This window comes from Xyrauchen texanus, chromosome 1 (assembly GCF_025860055.1).
Source record: "Xyrauchen texanus isolate HMW12.3.18 chromosome 1, RBS_HiC_50CHRs, whole genome shotgun sequence".
NCBI classification, from domain to species: Eukaryota; Metazoa; Chordata; class Actinopteri; order Cypriniformes; family Catostomidae; genus Xyrauchen; species Xyrauchen texanus.
This window is the reverse complement of record NC_068276.1, coordinates 42,102,201-42,122,194: the sequence shown is the minus strand read 5'-3', so window position 1 is coordinate 42,122,194 and position 19,994 is coordinate 42,102,201. Positions and strand designations below refer to the sequence as shown.

Here is a 19,994-nt window from a genome sequence, read left to right as displayed (position 1 = left end):
ACTAAAGTCAGGTTAATGTCAATGTTAATCTGTAATTATTCATCAAGGTAAACTACAATAATACATAAAATTAATGCTAGACAATGTTCAAGATAATGCAAAAAGCTCCATTCATCAGTGTAACGTAACTTGGTTATACAGAAAATACATACATACTATTATTATAAAACAATAGCGCATCAATATCAAAATGGCAGTTGTGATGGAATCACATCAATACTGAATAGTGTCAACATATTTATAATGTGCAGTCTAGTTTATAAACTGCTACTGTCATCATCCACCAATTGTAGCTAACAGCTATTGATAAAGCTGGCTAGCTAGTTATTGCCGACATAGGCTATCATATAAATGCAGTCAATGTATCATGCAAAGAAAAGTGATTACTTCAAACTACAGTCTCACATAGTCAGACCTATATCCACACTTTGTTTTAGCCCTGTTCCAGCACTGGAGAGTCAAATATAATATACAGTCTCAAAATTTGTAGTAAAACAATTATAACTGTGTAATTTTAATGATGTTACCTCATCTGTTAGTATGATGCCGGTGAATCAGGTTCAGACTCTTTGTACATTACGTCATTGTTTTGGTCGATGCTCACGTCCCATTGGAGTTTGTGCGCGATCATGAGCAACAGGTAGCTGGCCGCAGTTCACTTAACGGCCACAAGTGGCATCAATAACAAGGGTTTTTTAATCTTACATACTGCACCTTTAACACCTGTTCGCAGAGTGAGCCAGGATCATTATTTGAAATTTTGAAGGGTGCACGGATTTGCCACTTTGCCATAACATTTAACGTTGCTGAAAATTACGTTTTAAAATTACGTGGCATGCCAGTGCAGCTCCTATCTACTTGAATGGGGAAAGACAAAAAACGGTAGGACAAAATTACGATCAAATTACATATTTCAAATCAGCAGTAAAATCTGACAATACTGAAATCATAAATGATACTTCTTTATAACGCAAAAAAAAAAAAAAAAAAAAAGAAAAAAGGAAACTTTCCCTTCTTGTACAGTCTAGCTAATGCTCATGCACATTCTCGAGTTGATTTGACAGACTGTATATCTGTGTCTAAAAGGTGATTGGCTCTTTTACCTGAAGGCGGGACTTCCTTTCTACATCTGGTGACCATTGGGTGTTCCAATTTCTCCCATATATTTTAATAGAAATGACCCGTCTCTGCTAAAGGGCCTATGGGCTTGCAAACCACAAAAACCTAAACACCCCCTAAAGCAGAGTGCATGCTATATGTTCACTTTCTGGTAACTGTTGTGGAGCAGAGGCTGCAGCCAGAAGATGCTTCTTTATCCCTTGTGTCTGAAATTGTGGTATGTCGGCACTTTAAAATATACATAAAATATACAAAATTGAATTAAAATAAAAAAATAAATAAAAAGTTTAATAAATGTCTAATCAAATGATCCTCTGGAGAGAACATTCCAAACAATTCTGCAACATAACAAAATGTGAAAATATATATATATATATATATATATATATATATATATATATATATATATATACACACACACACATATACACACACTCTTTATCCACTATATATATCCACTTTATTAGGAACACCTGTACACTGTATATTTATTCATGTGATTATCCAATCAGCCAATTGTGTGGAAGCAGTGCAATGCACACATTATTGCAGATACGGGTCAGGAGTTTTAATTAATGTTCACATCAACCATCAGAATGGGGAACATTTTTTATCTCAGTGATTTTGACTGTGATTTTTAGTGCCAGACAGGTTGGTTTGAGTATTTCTGTAACTGCTGATATCCTCTGACTTCTATCAGCCTGATCTCATGAAATTTACATAAGTATGGCAACATTTTTGCAATTCAAAATTATGTGCTGGTCAGGTTCCACTTCTTTCAGCCAAGAACAGAAAGCTGTGGCTGCAGTGGGCCTACCATCTGTGTACCTTAGCAGGAATCGAGAATCATCAGACCAGGTTATGTTTTTACAGTCTTTAACTGTCCAGTATTGGTGAGCCTGCACCCACTGCAGCCACAGCTTTCTGTTCTTGGCAGACAGAAGTGGAACCTTACATGGTCTTCTGCTGTTGTAGCCCATCCACCTCAAGGTTTGACATGATGTGCCTTCTGAAATGCTATTCTGCTCACTACAATCTGAGTTACTTTAGCCTTTCAGTAAGCTCGAACCAATCTGGCAATTCTCCATTTACCTCTCTCATCAAAAAGGCATTTCCGTCCGCAGAACTGCGGCTCACTGGAAGTTTTGTGGTTTTGGCACCATTCCAAGTAAATTCTAGAGACTGTTGTGCATGAACATCCCAGGAGATCAGCAGTTACAGAAATACTCAAACCAGCCCATCTGGCACCAACAATCATTCCACAGATGAAATCACTGAGATCAGATTTTTTCCCCATTCTGATGGTTGAAATCAGTGGCAATTTCTCAGGGCCAGCAAAGCCTTCTCTGCTGGCATAACATGCCTAATAAATAAATATTTTTTTCATTCTTTCATTCTAATTGACCTTTTTGCCTCCGTATTTTCAATCTCTTTCCACTCCTACTTCATCTACAAACAAATAGCAAAAAACAAAAAGTTTATCCAATCAGAATTTATTCCTCGATGTTTACAAGCAAAGCGTGACAACTGTTTCACAAATCGCACACCCGAAGCCATGCTCCTTAGCCAAAGCAGCGCATGAATTTGAGCTCCACTCCGTCAGTCCTTCAGAATTTCCACAGAATCCCTTAATGGTGCAAATTAATGGGCATCTAAATTTAGACTGTCAGATTCATCAGACAGTCAGATTGATTAATTGGTTCTTTGTGGGTGTGGTCTTTAGGATATATCCCAGTCGAAGCCTTCTAGCTGGCCTTAAATGATGCAATCACACTTTAATTGATGTACGTAATTTGAACGCGAAGAACGCGCAATCTTGCTGACAAGTTGGCTATCACTACTGTTATTGCCGTTGAGAAAAATATCCTTATGGATTTTAAAACCTGAGATCTTCTGCATGATTGAGAGATTGATTAATTAAACAGGATAGGAGGACTGATTTTCACTTCAAAATTGGTAAGTGCTTTTTGCATTGTTATAGCAACATCAGGAGTTTTCTAAGTGTAAATTAGGCTACTTGAGCATTCAGTGTCAGATCAAGTTTTGAAAAGTAACCGTGACTCTGACAAAACAATATTTATTGCAAGCAACATTTAAAGCGCAAATATTATTAGAGAGCTTTTTCTTGGTATTAGACCTCCTTGGTTATGATGCATGGACGTGTTTTTAAAATGTCAATTGTTATAATTATTTATTAATTTATATAATTATACGGCATCTTATTCACTGTGAAACTGATTTCTTAAATGGCATGAATCACACTGAAGGCCTAGACTTAAAAAAAAAAAAAAAAATCACAGGCCGTGGCTGTTTGAAGTGAATATTTACTGAAGCTCCTGACCCGTATCTGTATGATTTTATGTATTGCACTGCTGCCACACGATTGGCTGATTAGATAATCTCATGAGTAAGTAGGTGAACAGTTCTACCTAACAAAGTGGTCACTAAATGTGTTATATATATATATATATATATATATATATATATATATATATATATATATATATATATATATATATATATATTAGTACACATTTAGATATGTTGATTAATGACTGTTCAAACATAAGATAATATTTGAATGGTGATCAAAGCTCAATGTCAAAGCTATAGGCTAGGTTTAATATTATTGGCACAGATGGTGAATTCAAATCATAAAAAAATCATAAAATAAAAGCACATCTGATTGGATACAGGTGATAACTGTATTTTTTAAAAGGCTAGTTTTCAGCATACATGCTACCATGAGGTTAAAGGAACAAAAATATGTTTTGTTTTTTGTTTTGATAACTTCACAATTAAAATAATTATTTAGCCTGTAACACAAGTTTTCTAGCTACATGCCATTTAACATTAGATTTGCATCTGCTATGGAAAGTAGATTTTGTTGAATAATGCCTAGAATGGAAATTAAAATGCATTCAGCTAACAAAATAATAAAATCAAAATCATACAGGTCAGCAGTCACCATTTTTGCAGACAAATGCAAAAATTCTTAGACACAAGACACTCCTTCCATTCTAAACTGAACCCATGAAGCACATAACATTCAGAGGATGTTTTTAAAATAAACTCTTAAACTGTTTTAGTTGGCTTACCACTGATCTCCAACATACTGCTTGAACACAGCTGAATGGAAATTTGTGTTGATTCATTTATCACCACAAGTGGGCACCAGACTAGTTAGAGTGTACAGTAGAGGTTTAATATACGATAATAAATAGCTAATATGTGACTTTTGACAGAATAAAATAAACTTTCAATTGTCAGTGGTTAGAAATTGTGTTTGCTAATAGGATGCAAATTTGAAGCTGATTTCAGATGTTGTTCTGTGTATTCAATACAAGTTGTAGTAACTTACTAAAATGCTGTGCAGACAAATGCAAAAATTCTTAGACTCAAGACACTCCTTCCATTAATTTTTCCATTGCATTGATGTGGACACAAGCAGAAGGACCAAAAGGTTGAATAAGGTAACTGCCCTGTTTGTGTGTAGCAGGGTTTTGTGGTAATGCAAAAATAGGAAGGATGAAAGGGATCATCACACATCTGCAGATGGAACAATCCAGCAGCATCCATTGAAGGCTTTCGCTTTGCCCCAGTGTAAAAAAAAAGAAAAAAAAAAAAAGATTTTAGTAGAAACAACAACAAAATCTGATGAAGTAAATCCCCATGAAATTTGAAGCAGCCCTGTTGTACATTGGCAATTGGTAATACATGCTGTAACAATAAATCACATTTTGATGATACACTATCAGTCAATAGTTTGGACACACTTGACTGAATTTCTTGATTGAATCTTCAAAACAAATTAAACAAATCTAAACACTTAATTAAGTACCTAAATTTTAAGTGCCTTAAATTAGTTTTGTATAGACAAATCTAAATTATGCCTATATATTAATTTCTCTATATAACTTTATATTTAATTGCAGAGTTGGAATTGAGAAGAATGGGGAACTCCAATATTCTTTGAAAGCATCCCTACAGGGTTGTAGCTAGTGGGGTGAAACTTGGTAACAATTCTAGGTGCCCACAGGTCCAGGGGGGGCCCCACAACAAATTCTAAACAGTATTTTTTAAAAGGAAATGGGCACAGAGCAATATAGAGTCAGGGAGCCCAGAATACAAAGCCCTGCATCACTGGCTACCTCATGAATATGTCATGAGTGTGTAGAGTTGTAATTTATAGGCAAAGAATGCAAAATATTTGAACACTAGCTAATTATAGTCAGTAGATATGCTTTATGAAAACATTTTATTTCTGGAACGGTTCAAATGTTTTGTGTACATTTTATTACACATCACCTCTTTCTAGAAGGGCAAAAAATGAAACAATTTCATTCTCAACATACAGCCAACAATGAATTTTATTTTGTACTTACTGACATAAAACATAAATATTATATTAAATATATGAAATCCTCCCTGCCACCAAATAGAAGAAAAATAAATCCCTGCAGTGTTAGCTGGATGTTGTCCAGCATTCGAGTCTAAATAAGGAGCAGACCAGCTTCAGTAATTCTCCTACAGCCATGCCAGAGACCCCATTAGGAATTTTAGCTTTTTTATTATTATTGTATTCTCTCTTTCTGACCAGTGTAATCCAGCAGTCATTTTGACCTTCCCACATTACCCTTGTATTACTGTAAATGCATTGATTAGCCTTTACTGAAAACACGAAGGAACATATTTCACTACAATGACAGCAGGGCAGTCCTGATAAAAGGCCTGCAAAGAGTTCCTCCATCGAGTCTGAACAACTGATGTCTGAACAACAGTAATGCTATCTACTCTCTATATCAGACATACATTCCAGTGAATTCATTAACTTTTCAGAGTCTTGAGGTGGATGGGCTACAACAGCAGAAGACCATGTCAGGTTCCACTTCTGTCTGCCAAGAACAGAAAGCTGTGGCTGCAGTGGGCGCAGGCTCACCATTTTCCTTTCTATAAACCGTATACTTAAGGTGGCCAGAAATCCAGTTTTTCCTGGGACAGTACCGTATTTATGCACTTTTTCTAGTGACCCAACTTATTCTGAAAAAAATCGGGTTGTCCTGTATTTCCCTTCTCCTACAATTTATCTATCGCCTATGCGGCTTTCTCAGTAATGTGAGTATTCTTATCATAGGTAGCCAAGGATACAGCTTGTAAAACCAATACAATCACAATGTGTTAATGAAGTATATTATTGGATTAAACTATCCAATCACAATCCCCTATCAATAGACGTCCAGTTAGTGAACTGATTGAAGATACAGTTTGAAAGAGCACACAGATGACATTGCGGCTGAAAAATTACATTTAATGAGGATCATCTAAAAGTGATTACATTTGAAAAAAAAAATGGAGAACACAGAAAAACTTCAGTGGGCCCTACTGAGAGACATCCCAGAGTGGAAAGACATTCAGGGCAGCCTCAAACACTTCTACTACAGAATCCCCACTCTCAGTTTGATTGACGACACCACACTCTTTGATAAGTGGGTTTGCGTGAAAACAATCGTCACTCGTCGGATATCTGAGTGGAACATGAACAAGACAGCGGTGACAGAGATAAAAATACATTTTTCGAGATCTGGAGAGCAAGACCATCAACTTCAGAGTCTTAGCCAAGGTCGTGGAGACATCTGCATCTATGGAGAGTGTGTTCTCATTAATGAACGCAGTATGGACACCAGATAAATCTTGACTCAGTGTAACAATCATGAAGGCAATGCTTTTCGCACATCTTAATTTTGGACTGGACTACTCTGCATTATACAATACACTCTTGAAAGAAAGACACACACTGAGGAAAAATTGCTGCTAGCTAAAAGTACAAGGCGAGAACAGTTACAGATGAGGATGCTTCCTCCACTTTGCATTGATCAGCGCCTAGGTAAGGATACTTCAATTTTCATTTTTGCTGGGAGAGGACTGTCCCGTTTTCCACAAGGAATCTGGTCACCTTACGTATACTGGACACCAGATACTAACAAAGATACTTTGGTGTAGTAGACTAACAGGTTAAATTTCATGTTCCTTTTTTTAATCCTTTCCTATAGAGTTGAGAAAGCAGACAGCAGCCAGCTAATCTGACCCACCAGCTCAGACCCTTTGAAAGCACAAATATCTCAGATATCTGAAATAGGGACTGTTTGCACAAGCCTGATCAAGGTGGATGAGAAAACATCGAAGCATGAAGAGCTTTAGATTCTAAGAGCTCAGCATCAGAGTCAAACTACACCATGTTTGAGGTCATCTCTTCACTCATCTCTTAATTGAGAAGTTAAAAAGAACTTTAAAACATACACAAAAACTGAATTTACAAGGAGCATCAGTTATACATATCAAAAACTATCATGAGATAGCAGCTAATCTTTACAATTCTCTGTAGTGACATTCTTCTAATTAACAAGCACATGTCTGCAATCCCTATTATTCCATTAATTTATAATATTCCTCTATTATTGCAGCTTTGTTAATGTACCTGAATTTAAAAGCATGCAGAATGATATTTGTTTTGACATTCAAGGAGTAATATTGTGTTGTGTCAATCAATCTTGTCAGAGCCGAGATCAGAATTAGAGGTCTGGAAGGGTTCAGAATACCAATGAGCAGCCAAGCTATTTAAAAGAAGCCTGCACTTTCCTGCCTTTCAATGGCTGTGGTGGTCGAAAATTGTTCTCCATGCATTTACGATCCTCTTCCTCCTCTTCGTTAAAAAGCAGCATCCGGAATTTTCCCATCTAAATCCAGATGGCATGAAAAACAGAGTGTGAGACAGAACTCCACAAAGCTAAACTGTAACAAAAAATTGCAACTCTGGTATCACGTCTTATGTAGCATTTCTCCATGCTGTGAACATCCTGAGCTTTTTCCACTCAATTATATTAATAAGCTGTACAAGATCAAGGTCTTGTGACCTCATGCTATATGCAACAGCTATGCAGCCAAAATGCTTAAGTACTTGTGCTTACTTTAATAAAATTTCAAATTACTCAGGTTGTGGGCTGGAGATCAAGTCCACATCATGTAATAATAAACATAAAAACAATGTCTAGTCTATGAATCTGACACTTCCAAACACATTTCATGAAAATTAAGTGACTGTGGATGTTACTATTAAATGAAGTTACATTTTTGTAAAATGACATTGTTCTTATATGTATCATGGCATTTCCGAGCTGAAATATGGACTAGGTTGCACTTAAAATGTAGATGTTCCTCCAAACAGATGAGGGTAAGGTTCATGCCTATTGAGTTTTAAAATCAACAAAACCTACTTCCCTACCCTAAACATTAGACCCAAATCTAAGTGACAATGTCATAAAATCTTGCATCGGAATACACAGCTGTAAAACAAACGGAGAAAACATTTCTAACTTCTATTAGACATCTTAATATGTTGTCTTGTCCCATAATTAACTTCCCTGATGAAGAACAGTTAAAACCATCATGAATTTCCATGCTGGTTCAAGCTGGTTTATGCTGGTAGACCAGCATAACCACACTATTCACCAGCAATGGTCTGCAATCTGCATGGTCTTTCTCAAAAAGCTGCTTGACCAAGGAAGTCTAAATGATCTAGCTAAGAAGGCAGGTGGGGACACCAGCATCCCATGTCAGGGACTAATAACATAAAACAACCTTGAAATGTTTCACAAAATATATCGTGAGTATCTCGTGATATATCATGAGATATATCAGTGAACTTTAAAAAGAGCCTTGTTAAAAATCTCAGAAGCACTTACTGTTTGAGACACACCCCTTTATCTCCACACATTAACATCACACACACATGAACTGCATAACCTTTGATTAAGGATATTAGCTAAATTCAACCCAGGCATCAATAAAGATGAGATTGTTTCTGACACGATTGGACATCATCACCAGTGTATTGAAATATTGTGGACTGTCCCTAATTTACATAACTACCAATGATTTTGATTCAGTGGGAGAGCTTCCCACATCCATCTCACTCCACAACCATTGATTTTCACAAGATTATATATGTAAAAACGCCAGATGATGCTATGAGAAACACTAGCCAGAGTTGATAAATCTTGGTATAGTTTTTACAAGTTATTCAAGTTAATTGCTTGACCAAATTAAAGAAAGCATAATTTACAAAAGCAACCCACCTGTTTTTCAGACACAAAAATAGGTTCCTTCAGTACAATCCATGTCACGCTTTCATATAATGGAGGAGTGGTGAGAGAGCCTGGGTATGTCCAGAAATCCAAACTACTAGGCAGGAGGCACATTGGGTTGAAGTTCTTAAAATCAACAACACTTCCCTACAAGGTAAAACAAACAAACAAGACCTCACACTCTCTGGTCAATGTACTTGTGATGCAACAGAACTTTAGGTAAATGAGAAAAAAAAAAAGAAAAAAGGTGCTCCAAAGTGATTAGTTACTACAATCTAATGACGTAAGTCAAAAAGCAGTGTAATGCATTACATTCCATACAAGTTAATTGCTTTTAAGAACATTACTTGGGTCACACATATTTTTTAAATAATAATATACATGTAGGATACATTTAAAACATGAATTATGTTAATATGTACATCTGTTTGCGTTTTGTGACCGATGGATGATAAGAGCCCTCTAACAAGTTGTCAGGGAGAAATGCGATGCTGAGTGTATAACATTTGTGTTACTAATAAACAAAGAAAAAAAAGGCATTATTTTAAATTTGTTAAGTGAGAACAACAAAAACTTCTGTGAAAAGCCTTTTAGAAAGCAACTGAAAAGTAATTAGTAATGCGACTACTTTCAAAGAGGTAATCAGTAACTAGAGTACATTTTTAGAGAAGTAATATGTAGTGGATTACCAGTGGCATAACTACAGGCAGTGCTGGGTGGGCAGACGCACTGAGGCATTGGGTGAAAAGGGGGCCCGTAACAGGTGATCAAAAGTGAATGACAAAAAAGACAGCGAAATTTCAATTTTAGATTTCAACATTCCCTTTGCAAATTGAATAGAATAGAATTGAATAGAAGTAGAACAAGTAGTCCTGCAAAAGATGGTATGGATCCTACAGAGCCCAGATCTCAACACCATTGAATCAGTCTGTGATTACATGAAGAGTCTATTGCAGTTGAGACAGCCTAAATACATAGAAGAACTGGACGAATTCTCCAAAAAGCTTGGAACATCTAATCTGCCAACAACCAGAAAAACGGTGTTCAGGTGTACCTAGGACAATTGGTGTTGTTTTGAAGGCAAATGTGGTCATATCAAATTTTAGCAGCTTTTCCACCATCGGGACAAACAGTTCTCACAGCAAAAGCGTTCCTTTCTGTGCAGAACTGGACCAGAAACATTGATCAATATGCAACATTTTTCATAAGTGCCTAAAACTTTTACACAGTACTGTATGTCAGCCAAGCAAGATAAATATCTTAGTGTTTATGATATACAGTATTATTGTGTCAAATACAGAAATGCATAAGCTAATAAACTAATTGAATAACCAGATGATTCTATTCTCACTTGTGGTAGTGTTGGTGATGTAACAGGTACTCAGAAAAAACCCTGAGAAGTGCTAATTTGAATCCACAAGCAAACTGATTACCATATTTCAAGATTATATTTTCAAATAAAATTACATGCAAATGAGCACTTGTGTGCTTCCAAACTCAATCAGATGCAAAAAGCGGTTTAAAGTACCATGACCATTTGACAATTTATGGCAAACTACCTAAAAACCTCTATTGTTTTAATACATAGTCCATACCTTCCCTCCCAGTATCTTAAGAAACTTGAATATTTTGCCCAGATTTCATACATTTACAAAATAAATACACATACCTTGAATTTAACCATATACAAGGAATCGGTTATCTTATTAAGACTTTTGTGCTCATCACCTGTCTGAAACACAAACATTTGAAAAGAAAAAACAAAATCAAAACATTCTCTCATAATGTATGCAATAATATCAAATAACTGTCACCTTCATCGCATCTTTTTTTCTGTACTATGAAAGTGAATGGGGACTCAGGTTGTCAGTCCCTAACATCATCTCTTTTGTGTTCCACAGAAGTAAGTAATACGGAACTGGATCAACATGAGGCTGAGAAAATTATGACAACATTCTATTTTTGGGTGAACTATTCCTTTAACACTGTTAAATTAGTTCTTTAAGAACCATACTGAGCTGATTCAGGCGGTGCACTCTAGAGCAATAAAGGAGAGAATGAAGTAGAGACTAACTTCCAGAAAGATACCAAGGACAGCCAAGCCATCAGGTGCTTGTGCGGCCTCACCAAACGTCTTGTACTTTACAGCGTTCCAATGAACCAGATGAAGCTGGAGAGAGAAATAATTCACTGCAATATCTTGTGATAATGAAACATAACTAAAGAGAATGACAAGAGAATGTGTGTGCACATTTACAGGGCAATAGCTACTGGGATTGACAGAGTGAATGATTCTAGTGGCCCACAACACTTTCAGCAGTATTATGCAAGGGACCCAGAGCAACATTCAGGTGGCCCAGATTTCCTATCTATGGCCCTGCATGCATGCACCTGAACTGTATACTCAGGAGAGAGAGAATCAGTCATTGTCCCTTTTCTGCACCCTCACCTCTGAAGCGTAGGTCTTCCCATCAACCGTATGCTCCGAGCCACTGCAACCCTTGCCTCCCCAGTGGAAGTGAAATTGTTTAAGTCGGTAAACGTTGCTCAGGGGACCTCCCTGTATCACTGCCATAAGAAAAGAGCGATTTACTCAGTAATGTACTCAAATAACTCCTGAATGCCTAAAGATACTATGAGCATGATATAATTTTACAAATATGTACCTATATGACATATTTAAATATATATGATATATGAAATGGATCTCATTAATTTCACAGTTGGTGAAAGCATGCAACAGTTTGGTTCAATTCTGTCAGATAACACTTTGTTATGACTCTGTTTGCCCCTGTTCTTTTTCCACACTCTATATTTCATATTTTAATGCTTTATATTCACTTGATCTCTTTCTCAGAGACAGGGCCAATTCATAAGGGAAACTTTTTAAACTTTCAACTATTTCAAAATAGTGGTCAGTATCAGCATTTGTTTGCTTTCCAGAGGGCTGGGAACAAGGGCTCAGAAACCACATATGCTGAAAACATAATTAAATACACAATGAATGATGACAATATGTGTTGTATTGTGAATAAACCTGCATCACTTATACACATTAGATATATTAAATGCATGGTATCTAACAAATTATTAATTAATTTGCTTAAAACAAACCGCAAAGGGTGAGTCATTGACTGTGCTATATAAGAAATTAATACTTTTTAAATAAAGTACCGAAGTTTAAATCATTTTGCAAAAATCATCACTTCCTATCATCTTTCATGTTGACACACCCCTTCCAAAGTCCCAGCTCAGAAATGTCCCACCCATATTGTAAATATGACTTCACTGGGTCATTAATGTGACCAGAAAATCTTAATTATTATATTTTTGTCTCCATTTGAAGGGCACATTTCTTCCCTCAAGGTCATACATTTTTAGCTTCCATCAATGTTCTTCCTGGTTTTGGCCTGACACGTGCCAGCTACATGAAGCTGGCATCACACTAGCTGATTTTTCCAGTGATTTCCAGGTGTGAGCTTCATTAACATAAATCGCTGGCCAGTACATAAGACAAAAAGGGCATTATCATCTGCCAGCTTGTGGTCGTTAATCTTTTGACTGTCGAGACTCCCTGCTGAGTTTATGGTTACAGCAATGGGAAAAAAGGATCCAATATGACAGAAAAATTGGACTCTCTTGTTCTCAAGTGACCAATGAATGAGCCTCTTTTACTGAAGAATTGACAAGACATCAAGCGGATCTGAGATTGTATCGGTGAGTGCACTCAGCTGCAAATATCACAAATGCAGATAGTGATTCTGTCGCCATGCATTTTTCCTGCGTTTCTCTCCTACACTAAAATTTGAAAGCAGAGGCACAACAGTCTGTTTTTATTGTATTTTCTCACTGAAAGCTGCATACGGACATACGCTTTCTTGTTAAACAAAAAGTTTATCAGAGTGGAGTGTTGAGATCTGTTGAAAATTTGGTTTAACATTCTGGGATTCCCAGATCTCAGTTTTAAAAGGTATTTACAGCTGTGCCACCTGCTCTGCACCGTTTTTGGGAGTAGCATACACCACCCTAAAGAGGCAGTTACAGTACATCTGGAAAGTATTCACAGCGCTTCACATTTTGTGTGTGTTACAGCCTTCTTCCAAAATTGATTAAATTCATTATTTTCCTCAATTCTACAAACAACACCCCATAATGACAACGTGAAAGAAGTTTGTTTGAAATCTCTGCAAATTTATTAAAAATTAAAAAAATTAAATAAATCATTGTAAAGGGATATAAACAGGCAAGGAAGCGGCGAGAACTGGCTTGACAATATAAATAATAGTTTAATGAAAAACTTAAACGACACAAACACACACATGGCGGTCAGCTGACCGTAAACGATCTCACTCTCGTCGCACCATCTTCCGCAGGTGGCCTTTATCCCTCTTGGAGGCTTAATTAGCCTGATAAGGGACTGGGTGTGTATAATCAGGACCAGGCCCCGCCTCCCCCGTCACATTCCTCTCTCTTTCTCTCAGGCTGGGGAGCCCCTGGCATGACGTTACCCCCCCCATCCCATCCCTGGCAGCGGTTCTCCCGCTTTAGGCGGTCGGCAGCGAGACCCTCCCTGCTGGTAGGAGACTCCGGAGGTCCTCAGAGCCCCGACCGCTTCAGGCAGCTGGTAGGAGACCTTCCTCGTGCCTCCGCCTGGCAGCGGCCCCGACTGCTCCAGGCAGTGGATGGTTAGGAGCACTCTATCATATCCTCCGCCTTCCAGGTCTCGCTCCAGTGCAAAGGCTCTAAGGGCAGAGCAGGCCACGGACTGCTCCAGTATGAGTAGTGCGATGGTTTAATGCTTTTAAACAACACAAACACACAAATGACGGTCAGCTGACAGTAAACAAACGATCTCTCTCTCCCTCTCTCTCTCTCTCTCTCTCTCTCCCTCTCTCTCTCTCCCTCCCTCTCTCTCTCTCTCTCTCTCTCTCTCTCTCTCTCTCTCTCTCCCTCTCTCTCTCTCTCTCTCTCCCTCCCTCTCTCTCTCTCCCTCCCTCCCTCCCTCCCTCTCCCTCTCCCTCTCCCGTCAGCCTTTCTCCCTCTCAGAGGCTTAATTAGCCTGATAAGCGAACGGGTGTGTATAACACATGTACATAAGTATTTACAGCCTTTGCTCTATACTTTATTGAAGCACCTTTGGCACCAATTACAGCCTCAAGTCTTTTTGTGTATGATGTTACAAGCTTGGCACACTTATTTTTGGGCAGTTTCTCCCATTCTTCTTTGCCGGACCTCTCAAGCTCCATCAGGTTGGATGGGGAGCGTCGGTGCACAGCCATTTTCAGATCTCTCCAGAGATGTTCAATCAGGTTCAAGTCTGGGCTCTGGCTGGGCCACTCAAGGACATTCACAGGGTTGTCCCGTAGCCAATTCTTTGTTATCTTGGCTGTGTGCTTAGGGTTGTTGTCCTGTTGGAAGATGAACCTTCACCCCAGTCTGAGGTCCAGAGCGCTCTGTAGGAGGTTCTCATCAAGGATGTCTCTGTACATTGCGGATTTCATCTTTCCCTCAATCCTAACTAGTCTCCCAGTTCCTGCCGCTGAAAAACATCCCTGCAGCATGATGCTGCCACAACCATGCTTCACTGTAGGGATGGTATTGGCAGGTGATGAGTGATGCCTGGTTTCCTCCAATCTTTGTTTCATCAGACCAGAGAATTTTGTTTCTCATTGTCTGAGAGTCCTTCAGGTGCCTTTTGGCAAACTCCAGGCATGCTGTCATGTGCCTTTTACTGAGGATTGGCTTCCCTCTGGCCACTCTACCATACAGGCCTGATTGGTAGAGTGCTGCATAGATGGTTGTTCTTCTGGAAGGTTCTCCTCTCTCCACAGAGAAACGCTGGAGCTCTGTCAGAGTGACCATCGGGTTCTTGGTTACATCCCTGACTAAGGCCCTTCTCCATCGATCGCTCAGTTTGGCCTGGCAGCCAGCTCTAGGAAGAGTCCTGGTGGTTCCAAACTTCTTCCATTTACGGATGGAGGCCACTGTGCTCACTGGGACCTTCAATGCTGCAGACATTTTTCTGTCCCCTTTCCCAGATCTGTGCCTCGATACAATCCCGTCTCGGAGGTCTACAGACAATTTCTTGGACTTCATGGCTTGGTTTGTGCTCTGACATGCACTGTTAACTGTGGGACCTTATATAGACAGGTGTGTGCCTTTCCAAATCATGTCAAATAAACAGCATTTACCACTGGTGGACTTCAATCATGTTGTAGAAACATCTCAAGGATGATCAGTGGAAACAGGATGCACCTGAGATCAATTTTGAGTGTCATGGCAAAGGCTGTGAATACTTATGCACATGTGATTTTTATTTATTTTTTATAAATTTGCAAAGATTTCAAACAAATTTCTTTTACATTGTCATTATGGGGTATTGTTTGTAGAATTTTGAGGAAAATAATGAATTTTAATGAATAAGGCTGTAACATAACAAAATGTGGAAAATGTGAAGCGCTGTGAATACTTTCCGGATGCACTGTACACTTTAGAGGTGATTACTGCTTTTGGAAAAGGTCATGAGGCATCAGTGTATTTCTCCCGGTTAATTCAGGGTCTGGGGGACAGAGCTTAAATTTCTCTCAAGAGATTATGGGAGAAAGATTTATACTTGGCATTGGAGGAGGGAGTGTGGGCTAGGATTCTTAAAAACATGAAGTCTGCATCTAGAGATGCAAGGGTGCGCTTTATGCCATTTAAGATTTTACATAGATTTTATTGGACCCCCTCTAAATTGTATAGGCTTGGTCTTAAAGACACACCCACCTGCTGGTGATGCCAATCAGAAGATATAGACACAACCCATATTTTTTAGGGGTGTGTTAAGATACAAGAATTATGGTTGAAGGTGCAGTTTTGTGTGTGATGTGTTGAGCACTCAAATTTTGTTCTGCCCCAGACTCTGTATTTTTGGAGATAGGGCGGTCATAAGTTTGGAGGATAAGTGCACAAAAAATTGGGTATGGACCAGTGTGATGATTGGTAGGCAGGTTTTTTAAGGAGATTGAAGTCGGATGGAGCGCCCTCGTTCCCAGAGTGGTGTTTTTTTATAGGAAATGGGGCAAGTATTTAGTGATTTTGGGGGACTCTCTTGGAAAGGCGTGGAGAGTAGTTTTATTTATACTTGATTATTGTATTTTCTTTTGTTCTGTCTATTTTATTGACCATATTGTTTGTGGATGGTCAGGGTGGGGTTATAGTGGTGGTTTAATGTTAAATGCGATTGATTTATTATATACATGTTGTGTTTTTTTATTTGTGTAAAGTAAAATAAAATATTAATTGAAAAAAATAAAGAAATATATATATTATTTTATATATATTAGGGCTGTCAATTGAATGCGTTAATTCAGTGCGATTAATTTGACAAAAAATAACGCGTTAAAAAAAAAATTACGCAATTAATTGCATGCCCACGGACCATAGCCTAATAAGGAAGATTCCTGAGAAATGCAAGCTTGAAGTACCACCTGTTTACTCTAGAAGGCAGTAAGTGAAATTTCAGCTGTATGAGCAACGCAGGCACCATTTATACAGTGAACAAAAAAAAACTATCCAGCAGCAGCACAACACAAACATGCGTTACGTTCTTGCGTTCAAAACACTCGAAGGGATCTCAAGATGTGTTTAAAGATTGAGTTTTAAACTATATTTAACTTGACACAGTGACCTAAACATTTTATGTTTATGACGCAACACACCAGAGACGTCTAACGTAGGTGTAAATTGATGGGCCCTTAAACAAGCCCTCATAATAAATCTTCAACTGATTGACAAATTCACTTGTGAAATGGATTGCTGTGAACTGTGTGACAATGATTGACTTATGATCAATAATATGGTTGTAAACAATACATTGTATTCTAAAGCCGCTTTTTGTATGGTCTTATCAATGATTAACTCTTCTGCTACAAGAATGTAAAGCATTTTAATCATCTGAATAATATATATTTATATAAAAATTGTAAATATTTAACAGATAGCTATGTAGCTATAATTATATATTGATATGAATATGTATAATCATTATATATTGAGTTATTGTTATACGAGGGGCTTTCTCAGCAAATATTTGTATATGCGATTAATTAATCGGGACACCATGTAATTAATTTGATTAGAAATGTTTATCGATTGACAGCCGAACGATCGATCGATAGATAGAGTGAATTGTTCAGCAATATGAACGTGAACGTGCATTTTCACATGAACGCGCCAAAGGAGACAGCGGAAAAGATTTATAGCGATTATTAAATGTTGGTCTGTTTCTCACCAAATGTAATTGTATTGCTTCAGAAGACATGAATTAACACGCTAATTGATTACTTTAATGCTGCCTTTTTGTGCTCATACATCCTTCAAAATGTTTCACAGAATAAAGTCAGTCATATGGGTAGCACACAATTGTGCTCTCAATTAAATGCAATTACTTATTGGACATAAACTGATTTATGATTGTTTATTTGATAGAAGAGTAGCAAAAATTTTATTTTACAAAAAAATAAATAGGCCCTCAGATGGGTGATTCCACAATTGCAGTGCCATTTGCGATTTAAGGTAAATGTATTTATTTGTAATTAATAAATTACTTTCATCTCTAATGTAGGTAACAGTGTTGACATTTGACTAATACCTCCTCTTTAAAGATTATTATATCACTGAAAACACAGAAGAAGATAAAAGATCGAGAGAACTTGCCTTTTGTATTCCCATGGCATTTAGGAAGTTAAGACAAGGCCACTTTCTGCTGAACATGCCATTTGTGGAATATTCTAAATATTTAATAGGGGTGAATGTGTTCAGGTAACAGGGTTGTGTCAATATTATGCAACTCAATTCAAATTGAATTGTTTTCTCGCTAATAATGAATTACTCATGACCAAATATGTTTTAGGCATTATACAAATGGAGCTACAAAATAATGACAAATAATAGTAATACATTTAGTACTTTAATGTTTGTTTTTCAAAAGTGTAAAGAGTGGTCCCAGAGCAGAGACATGAGATTATTTTATTTTTTTATTTGTATATAATGTTTTAACTTATTTATATTTACACGTGTGTTGTCATGAAGGTCATTTTATGTGAATCTGTAGAATGTCATTAATGTCCACATGGCATTAGCATAGACACTAGCTAGCCATATTTAGTTTGTTTGCTAATTAGGCTATATGCTAAAGAATTTACCCGGTTACTCATTCAAGAGTTGAAGAAAACTTGATAAGGATTTCTAGTTTGGGACCAAGATGGAGAGTGAGAAAGAGGGACAAAGTCAGAGAACTGAAGCACACAAACAAAATACAGTAAATTGAGCGGAGACAAAGTCTTACTCTGTTTGTTCAACCCAGTTACCCAATATTCAACTCTGTTACTTCATTGTTTTATCATGAAATGAAAAATAAAGCAATCCTGTTTTTCAATTACATTTGGTCCATATTTTTGAATGAATAAAATACGGGTAGAATTGGGCTTGTGGGCTCTGTTAAAAGGAAAAACACGAAGCCATTGTTCATAAAAAATATATATATCATGGCCTGAGATGGATAAAAACACTTTTTGAACAGCTAAATGCATGTTTTCTTAGATTAAATGTTAATATTTGATCATCAACTTTCATTTTCAAGGAGGTGAAGGGCCTAAAACGGAATTGTGGAATCAACCAAACACTTTGCTTTCATCACTACCACTAAAAATGGTTGGCATTTGTTCAAGTGTGAAAACCCCTGTGACCACACAATATGGGAGCTGTGACTAGAGGAACCAGATACTAGTTGTGACTTGTGTGTATAACTTTGATGTAGATTTTAGAAGAAACAGAATTAAAAGCTGCCTGCTCAAATTGAAAGGGAGTCTTCTTTTCCAAACTTTAGGTCTAGTGCCATTCCTTCACAAGTACAGTATTAAATCAGCCAAAAAGTTACCAACCTGATCTCTCATCTGTGTCAACAAACTCCACTACCACAGAGTGGCCATTATTTGATATGCTGACAGAAGTGCAGTTATTGTAAGACAGTGAGATAGGAGACAATCTGGCATCATATGCTGCTTGTGATGGTATTATGTCAATGGGTGATTGCCGGTTACCCTCAGCAATGGGATAGTTTTTGTGCCATACAGCTGGACCTAAAAGAACACATAAAAATGTCCAACAACAGATGGAGATTCATGAACATGAAAACAATTAATATTTTACCTTTTAAAATCGTATGAAAACATATGCCCCTCATTCTATTGGTTACGTTTAAGCCTATTAGGAGGTTTAGATCAGTAACGCTGGACTCCTACTGGAGAAATGCTTTCTGCCTGTTTCTTTGCATAACTGAACTTACAAGTATCCAGTGGGTACTGTAACAAAAGTATTTCAATTTTCTTCTAAGTTCATTAGCAGCAGACTTCTCAATCGTTAAAAAGCAATCCTTTTAAAAGATAACTGGACTCATATCACATCAATGCCATTAATATCCTAACATTAAATTCAGCAGGCAAATATGCGACATCAAATCTAACGACAGATGGCTGGACATTAAATGGATGAAAGAATGAGCACAAAACAAAGAATCTTGACCAGCAACATTCCGTAACTTACCGTAGCCCTCCCCATATCCCCAGTGATGTCCGGTCATTGCTCCCCTTGTCTTTTAGCGCGTGATAAGATGTTGGAAAATGAGCAGGAAGGTGAGTGCTTTGAGTCGTGCTGTAGAGCAGTGTGTGGTGGTGGACACTTATGGCAGAG

General features: G+C 37.6%; 1 protein-coding gene across 1 annotated transcript; it reads right to left on the bottom strand.

Moving 5' to 3' along the window:
* Positions 1-5,392: 5,392 nt before the first annotated feature.
* Positions 5,393-19,994, bottom strand: LOC127642907 (carbonic anhydrase 7-like). The gene is made up of 7 exons (XM_052125747.1): positions 19,848-19,994; positions 19,187-19,384; positions 11,710-11,828; positions 11,335-11,430; positions 10,930-10,992; positions 9,252-9,407; positions 5,393-7,853 (listed from the first exon to the last, which is right to left on the bottom strand). The coding sequence occupies exons 1-7, from the start codon at positions 19,882-19,884 to the stop codon at positions 7,731-7,733; spliced, it is 792 nt and encodes a 263-aa protein (XP_051981707.1). The 5' UTR covers positions 19,885-19,994; the 3' UTR covers positions 5,393-7,730.

Excerpts from the sequence above, each read along its gene's own strand:
- LOC127642907 (XM_052125747.1), bottom strand. The coding sequence starts at position 19,884 with ATGACCGGACATCACTGGGGATATGGGGAGGGCTACG. Across the intron at positions 11,829-19,186 it reads TGACACAGATGAGAGATCAG|TGATACAGGGAGGTCCCCTG; the intron begins GTTGGTAACTTT and ends TTCTTATGGCAG. Across the intron at positions 7,854-9,251 it reads TTTTTGTGTCTGAAAAACAG|ATGGGAAAATTCCGGATGCT; the intron begins GTGGGTTGCTTT and ends ATCTGGATTTAG.